Consider the following 21,287-nt stretch of genomic DNA (forward strand, 5'->3'; position numbering starts at 1 on the left):
TAAATAAACTAAACAAAGAAATCATAACTATATTAACTACAAAGTTATAATAGAGCTATGCTTTGAAAAGCATCAGATAATCTTAATGGTTAAATTCATAATTGTGGAGAAGGACTGAGCCCCAGTTTCCCTAATTCCTTCTATTTAAAGTAAATTAATACTTCATATTAAAAAACAATTATTCAAGACACAAGGGAAGGATGGGTGCTGCGGGAAAGAAAAAAAAAAGTCTTAAAGATCTTTCAGTTTTCTGCAGACTATTGCTTGTGGGAGGAAGAAAGAGGGATTAGCACACAGACATGAGGAAACAGATTCAGTTCTTGATTACAAGCGAAAACATCAGTGGAATAGTTGTAATTTCAAAAACATAACATTAATAGATGTGAAATCATGATTGGGCTCAGTTAGCCTTTACAGAAAGATTATTACATGCAAGCTCTAACCTCAACAACAACAAACAAAAACCCTTGACTTGGAGTAAATGGTATTAATATCTTCTTGGCCCTTTTCCATGACTATATACACTAATGGCATTAGTGTAAATGTGACTCAGACTTGGGTTCCCTGGTCACTGTAGCAGCCAAGAGCCTAAGTATATGAAATCTCCTTGGCTCTCGTAAAACACTAGTGCTAAATTCTGGGAAATGAAAACACTGATTCATCTCAGAACAATCTATATATATAACAGCAACACTAGGCACACATAAAATTATGCACTATCTTGCCTCAAGGTTAGCAACATATTCCTAGCAGAAGGAAAAAATGTTATTTTCATTCCCTGCAATCATATGATAAATAGCTGCAGGGCAGATTCGGCAAGATCTCGAAGGTTGTGATTTTACAATATAATGAATGTATGTCTAGCTTTTTGCCACCTGAAAAAGCAGCAAAACAAAGCAGGACTTGTCAGTATTTTGCTTATGGCAGAAATCAGACAATGTCCAGAACCCTTTATGAGACACTGCTAGCTTCTTAACTAGTTTGATTATAACATTGACTCCAATACTTCAACAACTCGGCTTTCCAGTATATGGTATAATTGGAAGCAGCAGTCAGCTGCTACTGAGTTACTACTGACTGTGAAACAAATATTTTGTCTTGCAGGTACTTTTTTTTTTTTTTTTTTTTTTTTTTTTTTTTTTTTTTGGCGGGGGAGTAGGGGACGGGGTGGATATTAAAAAAAAGAAGATACTGAAAAGGAGAGGATCCTTAGATGGGCAGAGTATATGTAGAGGACATTAGGCAAGCAAACTACTTTGAAAGTTCAGAAGTAGAAAGACCAGAAAGAGTCACTGAGTTTAAATAAATAGGTAAGAGAGGAGGCAATGGTAAAGGAATATTTTAAGAGATATAAGGGAGAACTTTTGAAATGTCAAATAAGAGGCACAAGGTGTGAAACAACTGTTTATCCAGATTACTTACCAGGTTAGACAGTAAATCTTAAAGGCATTTGTAATGGAATGGTAACCTTTCAACTGACATTAATTCAAGCTTATGGGCAATTTCAGAAGACACAAAGGTGGGAGACATATACTGAGAAGTGAATTCTTAGGAGCAAGTAGACTCAAACTACATCACGAAAAAATTGAAGACAACTACTCATGCTCAGGACTGCTTACCTAGCTTGCTAAGGAAGTGCCATTTGTTCCCATTATACTCATTTATTGTCAAGATTGAGTAGACTGTGGATGAAATGTTTTATTCTGATCATGCTTCCTATAAAATACTGTTTTACTGAAGTAAAAATTGAATACAGACACATCTATACCATCACCATCACAACTTAATGGCCTGTGTTAAGCTAATGTTTGATTTTGATGCTTCATACTACTCAATTTTTGGGGGAATGACTGAGTTATAACCACTGTATGAACCTGCAATCATTGATGCAATCGTGCATAGTTTGCAAAATGGTAGCATCAACACTGAAGAAGGTAGAAAAATGCATTGCAGCTATACCAAATGGAAGCCTGGCACAACTTTTAGGAATACTGTTGCTAATGTCACAATTAATAAGTCTGAAAGTACAACAAGAACTTTACTGCAGCCACAGGACCAAATTGTATGCCAGACAGTAGGGCAAAGATTCACTTTACATCACTTCAGAAGTGTAAAAGGACCTAGAATAAGTACACATGCAATTCATATCCTCAAAGGCACCTTAAAATCACAAGACAGTGTAACATGACCTTACACTGAAGAAGGTAATGCTGTATAAAATTGTGCTAATGATAAGGTATTGTAGTTTCACCTGTACATAGCCAGTTGAGATCAACCGCAAGTGTATTGTTCAGGACTGACCTTGATCAGCTACGTCAAGTTACAAAACACCTGCTTCATTTCTCCACATGGATTTTAGATTTAGACAGCTACCTCACAACAATCTTGATGTAAAACACACCTGTTCTGCAGTGAAGATAGAGCCTTAACAGAAATAAGAAAAAGGCACATCACCTTTTAAGAGCAATGAGTGTACAGCATAGTCCAAATGTAAATGAGATCAATTTTATCTCAGTCAATTGAGTTGTGCAGACTGATGCAAAACCTAATTCCTCCCTTTGTATTTTAAAAGATTTCAGAGAGAAGAAAAATTTACTGGAGAAAGTGTCAAACAAATTGGCTACGTAGATATAAAAAAGTCACTTTTTTTTTTTTTTTTACAAGATTGTATTTACAAGATTGCATCTTCTTCTGCAAGAGTTAATGCAGTTTGTGAAAGTTATTATGCCTTGGCTTATAAGCTTCAGCTGGATGTGGTGGCTGTTCAAATTTCATGACAGAATGCTAACTTATCTTTGCTATTGAAAAAACTAATGAGGTGGTAAATAGTTGCAGAGCAATGTTACATGCAGTGATATGCAGGTTTTGCAGGTTTCTCATTATCTGTGCAACTGTATACATGTAAAAGTAATGAAAACCCAAGACAGGCAACCAAAGCTTAAGTCTAAAACTGGAGTAGAACTGTGTTGCTGTTTTCTAAAGCAAATATGATAAATTCAAGCAATCTTAAAACAAAAAAGCCCCTCGACATTTCAGCTGGGGTTTTCTGCTAGGTCTGAGGTCTCATGGTCTCTTAGGTGAAGATCACAATTAAGCTAACATAGTCAATTTATTCTCATGCTGGTTTTACTCTAGTTGAAGAAATTGCAAAATGTTAAGCAGTCTTAAGCCTTCCCTCTGTTATGCTTGTTGCCTATGACTTTTAATTGAAGGTGCTATCACAACATCCCCACCAGACTCCAAATTTCATGGATAGTAGCAAACAACAGCACAAAGTGCAGAGCCCTCTGACCCCCAAGTATCTTTACTGAATATTGCAAGAAATAGGATATAATGTTCTTCAGTAGCTAGAGACTTGCTGAAATTAACTTAAATAATAGGCTTCAACTTCACAGGTTAGGCTTATATCTGACATTGGACATGTAAGTGTTAAAAATAACAGTTGTGAGATGGTGAATGCAAAATGTTTTTCAGCGTGGTCTCCACTGATCTAGAGAAGGAAAGTTCTGAAATCAGGATTAATTTCTGTGACTAATGACAGATAAAAATCATAACTGGCAATAAGAAGTACTTTGTCTGCAGTTGATCTGAACTATCTATGAAATGTCTTAGTAGGCACTGTATGAAACTGCTCTGCTGAAAAGTGCTCAGCATGCTGCTTTAAACAAGCAGACTCAAGGATCAGTGGCATTCTTTATTATCACACCAGCACTGCCAGCTTTCTTATTAAAAGGCTAAGTTTTCCTGCAAGTCCAGACATCCACACAGCTTTTAACCATTTTGAAATGTAAAAATACATAAATGTTTTCATCTCTCACCCCAATCTCCCTTTCAAATTGCTGAATTCAAGAAACACTACCCACTTACTGAATTGCAATCTCCAGTGTTCTGCTTTGTGATTTACATTTTTGCTGTTGTTTTCAGAATCAATTTTCTATCATAAGTCTCAGTGAGATACCACACCTATTACAAATTGTGAATGCATTATACCATCTGTGAGAAAAGTATGAAGAATTTTCTAAAAAAATGCAAGCAAGAAAAACATATTAAACAGTTATTTTGTCTGCTTGTTTTAACTATGACAGATACAGGATGTATACAAAAATAACTGGTGATACCCAGCAGGCTAACTGGTACTACAATATTGCACATTACTCTAGCAGTTGTAGGTTAGATACAGAGGATTTTGTTTGTGTATTTTTGCTGACAATACAGACAGTTACTGCTCTGTAGGAAAAAATGAATCCTACAATTCATTACACCATACAAAACAAGTTTCACTCCTCCATGATGCATACGCCTACACAATATCAATTACAAGTGAATCAAATTTGGTCAGTACTATAAGGCATGTGCATAACACTAAAAAGCTTGCAATCTCTGCTCATCCTGTACATTCTTTTAGTTACACAAGTCCACTAAATTAAAGCCATTTCATGTTTTGCCATGCAACTTAAGGATACATTTGTTTACTTTCTCTGTTCCGGTTACAACCAGGAGTTGTCACAGCTAACATCTCTGCAAATCCAGTTACGAAGTTAAGCCCTAGTTTCTACTCTGCCAATCTTTCAGCTCAGTTTTGAAATATAAATTCAGTATGAAACCAAGCAAGCCACAGAGAGAAAATTTATGTTACATATTTCAGGACTTAATTTTCTTTTCAGATTTGTATTAATAACTGTAATTCATTCTAATTGGATTCTCTTAAATATACTGGAACATGTCAAAGCAAGTACCTAGCTAGTTTAGAAAGTGTTTTACTTCCCATATCATGCTTCTATCCAGATATAATTCCAGATAAGATCTTCATATACTAATGAAGTCAGTTAGTTCATTATTAGCCGTTACCTACTAGAACATGCGGTTACAAGGTGGATGTGTTCGAACAGATTGTATACAAAATGCATTGATTCTCTGCTGATAGAAGGAAGGAAAGTATCAGATTTCTTATATTTGCATACATATGTTTTACAAAAATAAGTATGCTCAGAGAATGAAAGAGGAGATTAAAAAGAGGAATAAGAAAGGACAGCAATGATATCTCATAGAAGAATGTGAGGTATTTAAGCATCACCCAAATGACGCTATTTTTCATATTACTTGCAGTAGAAGCTTAAAGACTAAAATACTCCACAAGCCATTAGTTTCTTGGTACTCCGTGACAGATTAGAATACTTCTTAATTGCTAACACACAGAAGAAGGCCAAAGTCTAGCTTTTAAGAAAGCAGAGGAATAGTGCAATTCAGCAATGCTCAGCAGGGATGCTATCAATAGATACATCACAGAATCTAAGCAATACATCAATTTTTTTAACACTTTTGAAAAGTGCACACCATTTTCACAATTTATTAGGCCAGAGTTTGAAAAACTGCATTAAGAAACAAACATTCTGATTTGTAATCAGGGAAGCAAATTAAAAACAAAACTGTCATGAGATTTAAATTACTTGCTCAAAGTCCTGGATTGCTGCTTTGCCTGGAGGCACTCTGAAAGCCTACAGAGCTCATCCAGAAGTTGTCTTGCTCTGTCAGTTAAATACTATGGACTGCATGAGGTTTGTGGCAATGTATTAATTCTATAGCAAAAACAAAGAAAAGCAAAAGTAAGTATTTAAAAATCACTCATAAAGCATGTTTAAATCTCATTCACAAGACTGTGTACCATTCACACAATTTATCACACTAGTCAACTACAGTTTCCTGTAGTTGCCCACCTGTTCTGTACCAATGCTCAGAAGAATGGCTATCGGTAGTCAAAACAAACAGGAACAGGGCAAACCAAGGATGGGTTCCCTTTGCTACATCCATGTTTCTCTTGTATTTTCACAGCATAGACATGCTTTGCCATTTTTAAGTCATCGCAGTTTGAGAAAGAAAAAAGGACTTGTAAAATAAAAATAAAATGCCAATCATGGTAGTGGATCATCTATCTTGTCTCATTTTGTATTTCTGCTGATTGACAACCAGGTGCTCTTGCAGCACACAAAGGAAAAAAAAATCAGACGTTCATTTCAAACTGAAATGTTTGACAGATATAACAGCTTTCTGAAATGAAACTGATGAAATCTCAAATAGGAAAGTCCATCTCCTGTACACAGTAGAGATTAAATTTCAACAGGCAAGGTTTACTGTCCTTATACAGATGCAGATTTCATTTATTTTTTTTTATTTATCTGGCAGTTGTTAAAAATATGGGAGCTTTACTCCCATAGTTTTACAGTTTTACTATTGGTGCATAGTCTACCTCCTGCTGCTCTGGATGCTGCAGGCTTCAGTATGATTTCAGTGTACTGTTGTCACAAACTGAAGGCAATTTCAAATTCTCTTACTGATAATACTAGTATATAACACTGGTATTTTGACCAGTATTTTTGAAATGGCGAAAGTGAAACAATGTGACAAGTGACTGAAAATTCATACTGCTATAGTCACATACCTAAAAGAGGTAGAAGAAGCATTTTTACAGTGTAATGTGAATGGCCAGTTATAACAGAGGGTAGATACAGCTTCTAGAGATAGCTTGCACCTTCCTTTTTCTTTGCTCACATTCACAGAATGAGGTATCAAGGAGCGTGTAGCACTCAGGAAAAACAAAACAAAACAAAAAAAACAGAAATACTCAGCACACACCAAAAACTGAACCTAAACAAAACAAACGACCACAAAAAAAAAATATAAAAAAAAACCTCTTGAGTTTCACTGTACCATCTTCCCAAAATAGTCAGCTGTGCAAATGGCTTGATAACAATTTAATAAAAAGGATGTTTCTGTTGATTCTGGAACCTTTTGTATTCTAAAGAAGACATTCCCAAAGGTAAGTAACTGTGCATACTATACTTTTTTGTGGACATATACGCTATTCAGATTATATCTTTACCTATAGAAATACTTACCCTTAAAGCCCTTCTCTTGATTTCAGTGAGAAAACTGGAGTGGATCCTACTCGATACTGATAAAATGAAAAGTACAGATCATACTGGATCATACTTTTCACTGCACCACAGTCTTCACTGTTGTGATACATCTCATCCAACTGTATCCATCAGTTTCCACAACCAGCTTAAACTAGCATATTTTCTTTAATGATGGAGTAAATTGTGAACCCAGATTTGACATGCAATTAGAAATTACACAAAATGAATTCCACCATAATGTCAACAGAAACAAAACCAGATACTGTGTGCACAGGTGCTACCAGCTAAGTACAGTGTTGAAAATTATACAAAGGAAGATGCTCATTTTTTGTGAACATAATTTGCAGAAATTAGGCTAGATCCATAATCAGAACTTGGGCACCTGTTCAGATATATTCATTACAGGCTGCAAGGAGAGGGATTGGCGTAACAACCGTATTCAGAAAAACTAGCACACTGAGTGAAAAGCTCCCCAAAACAGGGGCTCAATATCACTCTCCTTCAGGCTCTAGACCTTATTTTACACATCAAGGAGGTGTTCACTATAATTAAAACTCACAGATCTACACCCTTTTCTGTATCTCCCGGACCTATTTCTGTTAAAACAAGGTGTTAACCTTGTAGTTACAAGGTAGTAGTAACAAGGTAGGGGAAAACAAAGACTCACATAAACTTCAGTGGTTGAAGTATTCCACCATGAAGGTCAGTATCAAATCTTTTATTTCTCTTCAGGAATCTAAGTGAAAATTCCCTATAATAACCTCTTATATATGTCATACATAAAAGCATATGTCCTAGAGATGTCTTCCCCTCAGAAACACAATTGCCACTGTACCTTATGTGCTTTGAAGGAGCACAGATTTTGAGACAGAAATTCGCATTAATCAGGTTTAGGTATTTAAAAGATGCTATATACCAATAAACAAGAAGCTATAAGAGTGGGGAGTATCATTCCCAACTGAAACATGGACTTCATCTTAGATTTTTTGGTGTACTAAAAGCTATATGACATAGACTAAAGTAGCTCATTTTATAGAAAATATTGTACACAGATTTTTAACAATTAAGAAAACCAATCGCATTATTTGTAACACATGAAAGCCTATGAGGTACTAAGAATATTCTGCTAAATTCAGACTCAGAGTAGTATCTCACACTTACTTTGGCTAGAAAGAATGAAGGAGAATGGACGAATATCAATTTGAGGCTACTGAGCATTTTACAGATCAACATTGATAATTATTGTCTTCCAGCAATCAGCCAGAAAGAATATCTAATTAATGTTTTTTGGGGGGGCAGTGGGAGTTGTTTTAAAGGGCTACCTAAATCTTGTTCCTACAAATGTAGGGCAGGAAACAAAGAAAGGAAGAAAATCCAATAGCTGATCCTCCACATTTAATCAAATTCAGCTCAAAATAAAATGATTTTTAATTCACTTGAGTCCCACTTCATTGCACTTTTTTTTTTTTTTTCAGATTTTGAAAATATTATCTTAGTGTCATCCTATTGCTTTTATAAAGTAGATAACATCAGAAAGAGATGCACATGGCATAAATCAGCAGATTTACTCCAGTCTGGACTTAGTTTCAAATGTTGAACTGTTACTCTAAAAAGTGTCTCTTTATAGCAAGAACTGCGCATATGCAAAAACAACTTTCAAGTAATAACATCAAGATGCGTACCCCCCAAAAAAAGTTTTTGTGGCATTTCATAAAAGAAATGGTAAAACTACAACATTATCTTGTAGGAAACTACAGAAATTACACATCAGCTGCAGCCAGCTCTCAGTGTTTTCCTGGTAAATATTAAATTACTCAATTTTCCCTCTTTGTGCAATAGAAGATGCAAAAGAACCCATGCTAAAACTTTAAAACAAATCACCCACCCCCAACTCACTTGCTGCAAAAGAAACAATAATAATAAAAATAATAATAACAAAAAAAAGCACAGCTTTTGAGACTGGTACAATTTAGACACCTCAATGTGACTAAAAATTAAGATTTTGAACCAGCTTCCTTAGTATTATCACACACAATTCATGGTACTCATTAAACTCAAAACTGAGAAATTTTGAAAAAAAAAATGAGAAAGATTTGAAAGTCCAGATTTTTCTAGTAAGACCAGCATGAAATTGATATCAAAATTGGAGTAGGCCAAATGCTTCCTTGAATCCTTAGGTCCTAGAAATAATCAGCGCATGGTTTTGTGTGACGATAAACATGTTGCTATGCAAAATAATTGAATTTGATTTATTTGATAATTTATTTTCATGACTGCACAACCAAAACAACAGTGTTGTAATACCAGTTTAAGGTGTCTTATATCAGTAATGACTATTTTTATTTCCACAGAGAGTTTATAGCTCACTAAAACACAATCCATCACAATGAAATTATTTCAGCTATACTAAAAGGAACCATTTTATATGATATTTTAATTATAAAGGACCTGTTAAGATAATATGCATTTTGTGTCAAGACAAGCACTTAAAATCTCAGTCAGGTAAGACACTAAAGCCCCTTATATTGCAAATGTTTTGCTAAAAGACAGCAAAAGAAACAAAGAGTAGATGCCCCGCAATTCAGTAAAATATGATAGCATCCATTCATTTCTTATCTACAGCCTGGGAAATCTTTTCTCAGTGAACGGAATGTTATCACAGGTAAATCAGAAATGAACAAATTAAATGCTTACATCAGTCTACTGGGATAAATCATTTCACATGCATTCCACCACAGGCTGTCAAGTCAAAGCAGTAATAAAACAAAAAGAAAGTATTGTGTGATTTTGTGTTTCTCTCTTCCTTCAGCAAAGATATGGACATTACAGAGTGTGTGTCAGATGGTTCTTCTTTGGTAGCCATTGAGGAAACTTCTGAGTTTCCACCATAATATTTTGCAGGGGAAATGACACCAAAAATTATGGTATCACCTGTTAGATCTTTCAGTACATGGTATGTCCACTTGGTCAGTCATATTCTGTATGTTAGGTGCAATTAAATCCTAGAGTAAGAAGATACAGCACCTCCTGAAATAAATGAAACTTGAACTCAGCTGCTGTTGAACGGAATTTGCCTAGATGAGGATTGGTCCATTAGGTATTATTTATTTCCCCTTGTACAGAATACATACAGATGAAAAGTTGTATTGCCAAAGTAAGAATCCTAGAACTGATGAAGGAATCTTACTTAGGATTTGAAACTTGCACTTCAGACAGGTAGGCTGTGCCCATAAAGAGTTGCTGCATGTAAATGGGTCACAGTTTTCATATCTTTAACATCTGTTGTTTATACCCAAGAAAGCACATCAGGGGCAAGAAAATTAATTCCCCAATTGCCGTCAACTGAGTTAGGGAACAGCAATAAACAGCTTACTGTAAGCCTCAAGCTACAATAAAATTGCTGTCAATAAACTGCGGCTGATACGGTTTTGCTGTGCTAGGAGAATAGATTCTTTGGAAGTGAAAATCTGAAATGGAAACTATAAGGATTCTTCCTTGTTCCTATACACAAAAGAACATTATCACAGAATTCCAATAGTATTAAACTCTCAGGATCCAATTCACTGTTCCACATGTGCCATAAATTTATTAGCATTTATGAAACTTTGGTTTTGCACATTCAGGACAGATGAGACTCTAGCAGTTCTGATAAAATACTTTTGCATTGGAAACATTTAAAGAACAAGGAAGCTTGCTAAGCTTTTGCTGTCTGTATCTGTATACACAAAATGTTCCCTACTCTAGTTTAGCATTTCTACTGTCACTATTGAAAATGGTATTATAGCTTAAGGTTATGTTCAGATTTCCATTATAACCCAGAGTTTTCACATGCTCTTAACTTTCTGAAAAATTCTTCTTTTCAGCTAAAATTTTCCATGCTTGGTCTCAGTTGAAAAATGAATTTCTTTAGACAGTTGAGCAAAATCTGTTAACCTATTTTTCAGTTATACAAGGATAGAAAAAATACACTGCACACTTTCAACATTTCTAATATTTTAGTATAGATATAGATATATAAATATATAGAACTCAAAGCAATGAAATTTTACATGCAGACATTTTTCCAGGTGACTAGTCCTCACACAAGACTAATCCATGCTAATACATACAGAAATTAAGCAGGGAAAGGAAAAGAAACAATGGAATTGTATTCTTTTTTTCTACTGAGTAGTAAAACAGGGCCAATAAAAATAATACCATGTACAGAATTATGGAATGCTATGGTTACAGAATTTTAATATTTGCAAGTGATGTAAATTCTGCACTGCTGTTACAATGCAAATTTCCATCATCTTATGCACCTTGAAATTGTCACTCTCAGTATATGAAAATAGAATCACTAATGTTTTAAGTTTTTTTTTTTTTCTGTTTTTAATATTATATAAACCCCAAAGTTACAAATTCAAATACTTCAGAGTAAGATAATATCAGCTGCATTTGCCACAGAAAGCTTGTGATCTGGACTGATCAGTGTGAGTCTGGCTTCCTTGATTAGGCAAAAAGTCTATTGACTAAAAAAGGAGTAAAGCAAGCTCCATAGACCTTATGTTATCAACTGTATGATTAAAAATATACCTTAGTATGGAATTCATTTTATGTGTCAGTGAAGCCCCAAATCCTAAATTTCTGCCATCAGATCACAGAAAAACAAAACAAAACAAAAACAAAAACAAAAACACAGTGTTATATACATTTAGCTTTCCCGAAACTACAAGAACTGTGCACATTTCCAGAATTTATAAATCATCATCTTGATACAGAACAACACTTTGAATGTGCTTATAGCTGTCTTCTTGAAAACAGCGTTTGAAATAATTTGGACTTTAAGGATCTGCTTCAGTCCCACTACTTTAAATGAAAGTTAAGCACATGCCTAAAGGTTGTTTCCTTAAGAATGCACACTGAAGGTTTTGGTCAAAACCTGTGTTATTTGACACTGCTGTACTTCAAATCTGATTAAATGAAGTTATTATAATTTAAAACTTGGATAACCATGGTAAATTGCCCATGATTTCTTTTGTTATTTAATCTGTTGTTAACCTAGTGACATTGAATAAGAGGTTTTTATCTGTTTATTTGCTTTTTATAAAAGGTCTTTCACAACGAAGAATACATGTTGTCTTCTTCTGTATTTCTATGTAGCTGTTTGGTGTAGTGACTTACTAATTTGAAGTGCATTTTAAAGTTCAATCAAATTCTGAAAAGAACACTGATTGAGAAGCCTGCATAGATTTAAGCATTCGTTATGAGTCATAACACTGATTTTGGAAGCTTAGCTATATGAGCTGGTGGTGTGTAACATCCTTTCCACACTCCTAATTATGTGAATTAGCATTTAGAACAATCCCAAGTTCAAGTATTCAAAAATGCTCTTTTCAGAGCATCCACCAGGTTTACTGCAATATAGGCACTTGAAGAAGGCTTTGGTTTTTATACTGGATATTTCCGAAACATCAACCTGTGCAATTCAAAGTGATATGTGAAGACAACCACAGAATTTCCTCTAAATTTATTGACAATTGCACAGAAATTGCCCAGCAAAAAAATACCAAGAAGTTTGTATTGAACAATCTATTTCTGAATTCTAAAAGCTTTCTGACTTAGGCCCCTGTTCTAATGGACTTCTAGGGCCCAGCTCCCATTAAAAGTAATGGGATTTTGCTTGAAAAAAGTCCAAGTGTGGACTTGGGTCTCAGCTCTCTATGAGTTTTAATTTATCCATCTGCAAGATACACTGCATGTGTATTTCGCTTGGACTGAAAGAAAATTTAAATAAAAACCTAGGACACCAGTATTTCTTAGACATATACTAATCCCATATGTCATCTTTCCCCATCTTAACGATTCCCATACCATTTCCAAACCACATAAATAAAATCAAAATATAGGTAACTTATTACAACTTGTAACATAAGACACAGAGAAAATAATTATTTTAAACCTTAAGAAAACAGTACAGTGGCAGAGAACTAGGTATCTCTTCATGAAGGATTTTTTTTTTAAGTTTTTGGATATTTTAACATTAGTATTAACTACTATTTAGTGAGGTTTTTATCTTTAAGTCTGAATACTTTGTGTAAAGGCCATACTCTATTACACACCTAAAAAAAACAACCAACCAAAAAGACCTATGAAAGACTTACGAAAGTGTTAGTGCCAATGAATGCTAGCCAAAATGCAACCTAATCCCAGGAATTACAGAAAGAATAATGAATAATATCAAGACTGCTAATGATTACCACCATTGTTGGCTGTACTCCTCCAGCCAGAAGTGTTAAAAGGACACAAGAAGGTTACTTCCTGCAACATGCATGAAAAAACAAAACAAAACAAACCAAACAAACAAAAACACCATCTCCTCCTCCATGAACTAAAAATACATAAACTCAGTTTAGATAATAGTCTGTCTAAGAAACAGTTATATTTGCAGCTATACATAATAATACAGCTTTTACAGGGACTGATAAAAATCATATGACATCAATATTTGCTGACCTCAGAAGGGATTTAATAAGTCTTCAGTGGAATTTGAATCACATCCATACAGACAAATAAGACAAATATAGATATAATGGCTGATTATTAAACTGAAACCAATATATTTAATGTAATGAATACAGGTAACTAAAAATATTGCCTGTAGTTTTTTTTTGTTGTTTGTTTGTTTGCTTTTGTTTTTTTTTTTTTCCTTCTTTGTTTCCTCATACTCAGTTTCACAGTGCAGAGCTTACATATTCTGTCAGGTAAATCATATTTTGGATCTTAACTGCCTCAAGATACTGTGGGGGATTAAGACTGAGTTTCTTAATAGAGTTTGGAAAGCTAATTCGAGCTAAATTAACAACATCTCTGAACAGAAAAGGAATGCGTGGGTTGGTTGTGTTATATTTTGTAACTAAAACTGGGGAAAAAAATCTGGAAACTTCAGCCAAGTAACCACTGATTATGCAGAGCTCTTCTATGTTTTTTTTTCCTTTATTTTATTTTTAAAACATTTTTTTAAATTTATGCTGTCAGTTTGTTTATGGTGCTGTATAGCAAAGCAGCCTGCACACTATGTGAGTTCACCGCAATTTAAAGCCCTTTAGAAAGGTTAAGTTTTTGTAACAATCTTCTAAGATGTTTTCCGTGTCTCGCTATGAGTTGTCTAAGAGTAGTGACTTTAGCAGAACTGCCTCAGAAGTGCTTGTTTTATTCTTAGTATCTTGTTAGTGTGACACCTTATAGACACCCAAAGTCAAGACACAGTTCTGGGTACATCACATTCATCTTAGATAAGGCTAATGCAACAGCAAGGGAATGACTTTAGCCTAAACTTGGCTACTGTCAAAATCTTTTTGCAATGACAAGCCTAAATGTGTCTCGCTTGATTCTGTAAGATCCACATCCCTAATAAATACAAAGAAATCACCATAACTTGTAGGGTACAATGCCAGCAGGTGTATGAACGTCATTTCTAACACCTAAAAAGTTGGTGCAGTGGAAGCTAAGCACTAGGAAAGCTGCTTTGCAAACACACGAACTTAACTACTGACCACTCCAGTGCAACTATCATTAAATAAAAGGTTCTTTGGCTGTAGTACCAGCTTGATCCTTCCCTCCCCCCTTTTCCTACCTACTGCAGGACTGGCATCGGGCCAGTCTAAACGACATAGTACCTTAGTGCCATCTACAGGCTACATTGACATTCTAATTTAGTGGCAAAAGATGAACACCAATAAAATAAATTAGACAGCGTTGCATTTAAATCTTTATTAGCAAGGAATTATTAGACCTAAAAAAACCTAATGCTGGATTTGGTTGAAATATGAGTTTCTCAGCCTCCTAATCCTGCTTCATATGGCGTATTTCACAGTTTAAAATGAGTTATGACAGATCACTTATGCATTACTAAGATGAGAAAATATTTACAGTGGTCTGACTTTTTTTTCTGTATAATTCAAATGTATTCAGAGAACACATTCCTTTTTGAAAGTATGCTTTGGCCATTTTTTAAAATATGCAACAAACTGTCTATACGATACCAACTTTTATCTATTACAACACAATAATTTGAACTCAAAACAGAGGAAGACTTCTGTATGGCTTAAATATATCCTACCAACAAACCACATGCTTCACAGACGAAGTAGCTTAGAAATTCAGCTGTCTTTGTTACGGAAAAAAAAAAAAACCTTTTAGTAACACTAACTTAACAAAGTTCCAGATAAGCTTGAACTGTAAAAGAAACTCAAGACAACTCAGATCAAAATTTGAAATTAAATGTACATATCCCTTCAATCTTGAAACAATCACATCTTTCTGTCCGAAATTTAGCATATAGGGAAAGAGGATTTTTTTCTTCATTAACTTTTACATTTGGACAGTCAAATAATGGGGAGGAAAAAAAAAGTCTTTTTTTTTTTTTCCATCTTTGTTTATGCATATGTATGTGCATATGCAAGGACACATGCAGTTCTTTAACAATCAGTATTCTTCAAAACCCAAAGTTTTGGAGGCATTTAGCAAATGCGTGGTTAAACCCCAAGTAAAATTAAAGGGGTTGAGATTTTTTTTTTGTTTTGTTTTGTTTCTTTTTTCCTTTTTTTTTTCCCCCATAATATAATTAAGCTAAATTAGACTGAAACAAAACCAAAAATAAATATACTTGCACTTTTAATACTGGTTGATCGGGCACTTGTATGCAGTACTTATAGACCAGTAAAAGTGCTCGTTTACCTGTCTGGTGTGTAAAGGGCCCTTTGTCTTGAAGCCTCCTTGGGAACTGCACTCTGAGGCACTGAAGTGATCTGAACTAGTGGAAGAGCGTTTGGAAAGGGTGTCACAACCACCAACAAAGGTGTTGTCCAATGGGAGTTCCTGAATCACATGGTGCTTTTTCACTGAAACTGGAGTGTCAGGTTTGAGATGAAAAGCAGACTGTGGAGAGGCAGATTTGTAATGCTTGGCAAGATCAGGACTGTTAGGCTTAAAGGTTGTTGGTGGTGCAGTGCCCCAGTCAAATCTTCCTATACTTTGCTCCTCCAGCTCTGCTGGAAGGCTGATTGTCCCGTTGATAGGTTCATGAACTGCATCATCAGGTTTGGACTCCTCAATGGTCACGAAGTTCAAAAGAGAACTCTTTGGAGATTTCCTTTTCTTTCTTTTCTTTTTCTTGTTTTGCTTGTTCTCCTGATTGGGAGACATCCATTCAGCACCTTGCTTGCTCCTCTGTGCAGCTTTGAATCTGGATGCATGCCGGCAGCGAACAAGAACCGTGACAAAAATCACCACTATAACAACCATTGCACCTGCCACAATAGCAATCATGATTGTGAGATAGTCCTCATTTTGGTAAGGTTGGCTACTGTCCCCTATGTTCCGGTCCAAAGGTGTTTCCATAGTCCTGCGTATCAAGTCATAAATGTAAGAGGCATTTCCAGCAGTATCATTCACATACAAAAATACAAGCACAAGAGTATGCAAGGATTTGGGATAACCCAAATCACTTATGTTGACAACTAAGCGATGCAGCCCCACATCACTAGGAGTTGGTTTTTCTTCCAGAGTGATATTACCTGTCACTGGATCGATCCGAAACAAACCCTTGTTATTTCCACTTACTATTGTGTACTTCAGTTCGGCATTCATTCCAGTGTCAATATCTACAGCAAACACTTCTGCTACCACTGATCCTGGAATTGCTGAGAGTGGCACTAACTTGAAAGAAGTATTAGAAGGCGGGTAAATGACAACAGGACTGTTATCATTAACATCCATTACATTTATGGTTACTTTTGCTGTAGAAGATCGAGGAGGTTGTCCTCCATCAACTGCCTTCACATCAAAGGTGTAGGAGCTCTGCTGTTCTCGATCAAAAGAAACATTGGATTTTATAACTCCAGAGAATGGATCCAGCACAAAGTTTTCATTGTCATTCAGGATGGAAAGGGTCACCGCTTTATTTTCCCCAGCATCTGCATCAGTCACCGTGATCACTCCCACAGTGCTATACTTTGGTAGGTTCTCCGATACAAAAAACTGAAAGTGATTATGAGTAAATTTGGGACTGTTGTCATTTTCATCCAATACAGTAACAATTACAGCTGCTTGACTCTGCAAAGGAGGGGTGCCATTGTCTCGGGCTGTAACAGTGAAAATGAATCGTTCCTGTTCTTCTCTGTCAAAAACTCTGGAGGCTGTTAAAACTCCCGTCTTTCGATCCAGATCAAAAAAGGAGGCATTAGGGCCAAGCTGATAAACAATGTCTGCATTTTTCCCACTGTCTTCATCTGTGGCACTAATAGTTGTTAAGTATAGACCACGACGGTTGTTTTCAGAAACTGACAGCTCAATTACAGGCTGGCTGAAAATCGGAGGGTTGTCATTTTCATCCTCCAATTTAACTCTTACCAGGGCAGTCTGGTTCAAACTGGGCTTGCCAGAATCAGAAGCAACAATTTTAAAGCTGAATTCTTTGGTGCCCTCATAGTCCAACAAGGAAGAGGTCTCTAACAAATACTGGTTGTCGTAAACTGCCTTCAAGTGGAAGGGGACCTCTCTCTCAATGAAACAGATCACTTTGCCATTCACATCAGTGTCCTTATCTGAAACTGTAATTAGGGCAATCTTTGTATTGACAGGATCTTTCTCAGATAAGTACACTGTGCCATTGATGGGACTTATAATGTACCTGAGGTCTATGTTAGGAGGGTTATCATTTACATCAGTGACATTGATGGTAACGGTTGCCCGAGCTGGTGTAGAGCTACCATCGCTAGCCAGCACGGTCACTTTGTGAATAGCAGTCTCTTCCCGATCTAAGGACCTCTGAACTGTGATCAGCCCTGTGGTATTGTTTAAAGCAAAAAATCTTTTGGTGGCAGGGGCAACTTGGGCACCAAAAATATATCTGATTTCTGCATTGCTTCCTATATCTGCATCTGTAGCATGAAGCTGAATTACGGAGGTGCCTACGGGGGCATTTTCTGGTATATGGACCTCTACTTGACTCTCTTTAAAAACTGGCCTGTTATCATTGACATCACTTACTGTGACTTGCAGGATAGCTGTGCTGGATTTCTGTGGGGTACCTCCATCCTCCACTTTGATTTTCATCACATATGTGTCCTTTTGCTCTCTATCCAAGTTCTGCTGCACAATCAGTTGAGGCCATTTCTCTCCTTCTGGAGTTTCTACAATATCCAGTCCAAAGACACTCTGTCCATTCAACAACTCGTAGTGCTGTACACCGTTGAAACCTGTATCAGGATCTGTTGCTGATGGGATTGGAAAGCGACTGTTGATCAGAGTGTTTTCTGGTATGGAGATATTGATGACAGGGGATGGAAACATAGGTGCATTGTCATTAGTATCCTTTACAATTATTTTTATTTTGATCAACCTGAAAAAGTCATTGGGGAGAATCACCACTTCAAGTTCAAAGAAGCACTCATTTTCTTCTGCATAGGAAGCGCCAGCACAAAGTTTTTCTCTGTCTATTCTGTTAGATGTTGTAAAGATTTCCCCGGTGGTACTGGACACTTTGACCAGAGGGGCATCCCCTGCTTTAGACACGAGTCTGTAGACAAGGCTGGCACTGGTCCCTGTGGCAGCATTGATATGAGAAATGTTCAGGTCCTTTGGTATGTTTCCTATGGGGACGTTTTCAGGCAGCTCCTCTCTAATAGTGTAAATAAGTTCTTGAGCTACAGCAGAATCCAGCCTTAAACAGGCAGTCAAAGCAGCCAACAGGTAAAAATCCCTCAGGTCCATGATAATGTTTTTATTCTCTTTGCCTGGATCTTAGGACTTAAAGGTTTCCACAGAGAAATGATGCGCGATTTGCAAGAGGAGGCATGCATGGACTGCAGGATGCATTACATCTCATTTCTTACTTGGAGACAGCACTGTCAACACAACCATACAGAACAGCATTATTGGCTTTTAAGGCATGACAAATCCACAATTTCCAGCTACTACCTGTTTTTGCAAAGACACACTTGCAATAGTACATTTTTCTATTGCTCCCTTTTAAAGCAATCCCTCCAGACAAATGCACCAATATCCCATTGGCTGCATTTGCACAGAGCAAGAACAGAAATAACTACTTGCAGGATTAAGGGTAGCTACAGTTTCGACACGTACTTTCTGAATAATTTCTTGGCACACCGTGTAATCCGTAACGTGCATTCTCCCTCTACCCTCCTCCACCCAGTCATTTCGTGCAAGTAAAAATCATCCTATACTTCTGCTGGATTGTAACTGCTATGGCAGCTGCCGAATGTCATTTGTTGTTTGCTTCCATATGCATTTTTTTAGCTCTTGCTAACCAGATTTCTCTTTGCTTCTTGTGCCTTGCATCCCCCCACTATTGCTATCGCACTGGGAAATAACCACCCGGACATGCTGCTGCTGCAGCAGTCGTCACTGGCTACTTCACATCCCTATTGACTGACAAGACAATATCAGGACTTACAGTTTCTTACACTCTCAGCTCAACGTTTCCCCTCCAGATGTTGGATACTTCTCCTTCTGCTTAATAACCTTAAACTTTATTTGTTTGTTTCAAAACACTGTCTAAAACATGGGGCTGGAAATTCCAAATGCAACTTAGGAGCAGCCAGTATGTTTACAGATGGAGGGGGAGAACATCTCTTCTGAGTATGAGAGGAGAAAGAAAGGTACAGCCTTTCCCCATTGACACTGATCTCCCTTCAGGATGTTATTAGCAGCTGCCACACATAAATACTGCAGACTAATAATGCAGGTTAAAAAAAAAAAAAAAAAAAAAAGCGACAGAAAGACTTACGTTTGCATGCTCTGCTAAATGCGAATTATCAGGGTGCAAGGCTCCCAGCACCTACAGTTTGGTGGAAGTGGGCAGCCCCGAAGCACTAATCTTATCTGCATTAAGCAGCACGGTAGCTGATGCCCGTGATTACTTCCAGCAGAGTGATGCAGGTAGGGATGCAGATACTGTGAGTAGGTGAGCCTTTGCCACCAACACCAACTGAATTCAAAATACTGATTCTTTCCCTAGATAAATACACTGCATGTTGGCTTTTATTATTTCTTTTAATGAAATGCATCACAGTGTATGGGTAACTTTGCACTTACGTTGGTTGTCTACCTTTGACGATCTGCTGCAGCTAAGCAATGATCTGTTCCAGCAGATACAGCACAATGCATCTGGTAAACCACCAGTTTTGGAGAAATCAGCAGCAGCCAAACGCTTCCTCCTTGAGATATGTGTTGCTTCGGGGTGGCAAATTAGCAACTCCAGGGAACAAATTCACAGTTCTGTCGTTAGTCATCCTCTCCACGTTTCATTTCTATTAAGCGGCGATCCTTCGGGTGTTTAACATACACGCAACAGCACAAACAAACAGCAAGCAGAAATCCGGTGCACTTCTTCAGATCGGGGGTATTTTCCGCTCTGCACTGCACACAATTTCCATCCCTCTCTCGCCAGAGCAGAGCCAGCTACGTTAAGTCTGCAACTTCTTACTGGAAATGACAGAGTTGGTCTGGCGGTGCTTCTCTCCCTCCTCTTTATCTCTGGGGTGATGATAGTTACCCACAAAAAAAAAAAAAAAAAAAAAAAAAAAAAAAAAAAAAAAAAATCCTAGCAGATTATTGCTTCAGCGATGGGAGGAAGCGACAGCGCTTTTCCCTCCTCCCTCCCTGTCTCTCCCTTTCACGCACACTCTCTCCTTTCCCCTCTCTCTTTTCCTCTCTCTCTCTCTCTCTCTCTCTCTCTCTGAACTGAAATTCTTGATATAACTCTCAATAAGCCCAGAGGGAGGGTGTGAGCGGCGCTAAGCCCCCCCTCCCGCCGCACTGCATTGGCCCACAGCGGCGGGGGAGGTGGCTGCCGGAGCGCGGCCCTGGCATTGGCCGCCGGCCGCGTCGCTCCGCGGGGGCGGCCGGCGGGGGCGGCCGGGCAGCACAGCGCCTCCGCACCCCGCGGAGGGCTCGGGAGGGCCGAGCTCAGCCGAGCCCAGCCGAGCCGAGCCGCGGGGCGAAGCGAAAAAGCGGGGTGAAGCGGGGCGAGGAAGGAGCGGGGCGAAGAAAAGAGGAGAGCCCCCCCCACTCTGGGGGGAAGGGGGCGGGAGCGCATCGGGGGTCGGGGGCGCCGAGGCGGGCGTGGGGTGCCCCATCAGCGAGGCTGCATCGTGGGGAGAGGGTGGAAAAAATAATGATTTTTTTAATTATTATTATTTTTTTTAGGGGGGGGTGCGCCCGGTCCGCTGTGCCCGGGGGGAGCGCTTGCGGCGTGGCGCGGATCGCTGCTGGCCCCGCGCATCCTCCGCGGCCTGCAGCCCGCAGCAAGCACCCTGCCCCGGCCCTCCTCAGCGTGCTTCGGCTTTATATTTAATACATGCCTTTTCA

The 21,287-nt window shown here is 37.7% G+C and overlaps 1 protein-coding gene across 5 annotated transcripts in view; it reads right to left on the reverse strand.

Annotated features, from left to right (window-relative positions):
- PCDH9 (protocadherin 9) overlaps positions 1-20,636 on the reverse strand; it is a 722,486-nt gene extending 701,850 nt beyond the window's left edge. For all 5 annotated transcript variants that reach the window (XM_068675921.1, XM_068675903.1, XM_068675913.1 and 2 more), the window contains exons 1-2: positions 20,013-20,636; positions 15,633-18,802 (exon numbers count right to left, since the gene is read on the reverse strand). In XM_068675921.1, coding sequence (XP_068532022.1) covers positions 15,633-18,668 — 3,036 coding nt within the window. In that variant the 5' untranslated portion in view covers positions 18,669-18,802; positions 20,013-20,636. The remainder of the gene's footprint in view (positions 1-15,632; positions 18,803-20,012) is intronic.
- Between the last annotated feature and the right edge of the window lie 651 nt (positions 20,637-21,287).

This window comes from Anas acuta, chromosome 1 (assembly GCF_963932015.1).
Source record: "Anas acuta chromosome 1, bAnaAcu1.1, whole genome shotgun sequence".
Taxonomy (NCBI): Eukaryota; Metazoa; Chordata; class Aves; order Anseriformes; family Anatidae; genus Anas; species Anas acuta.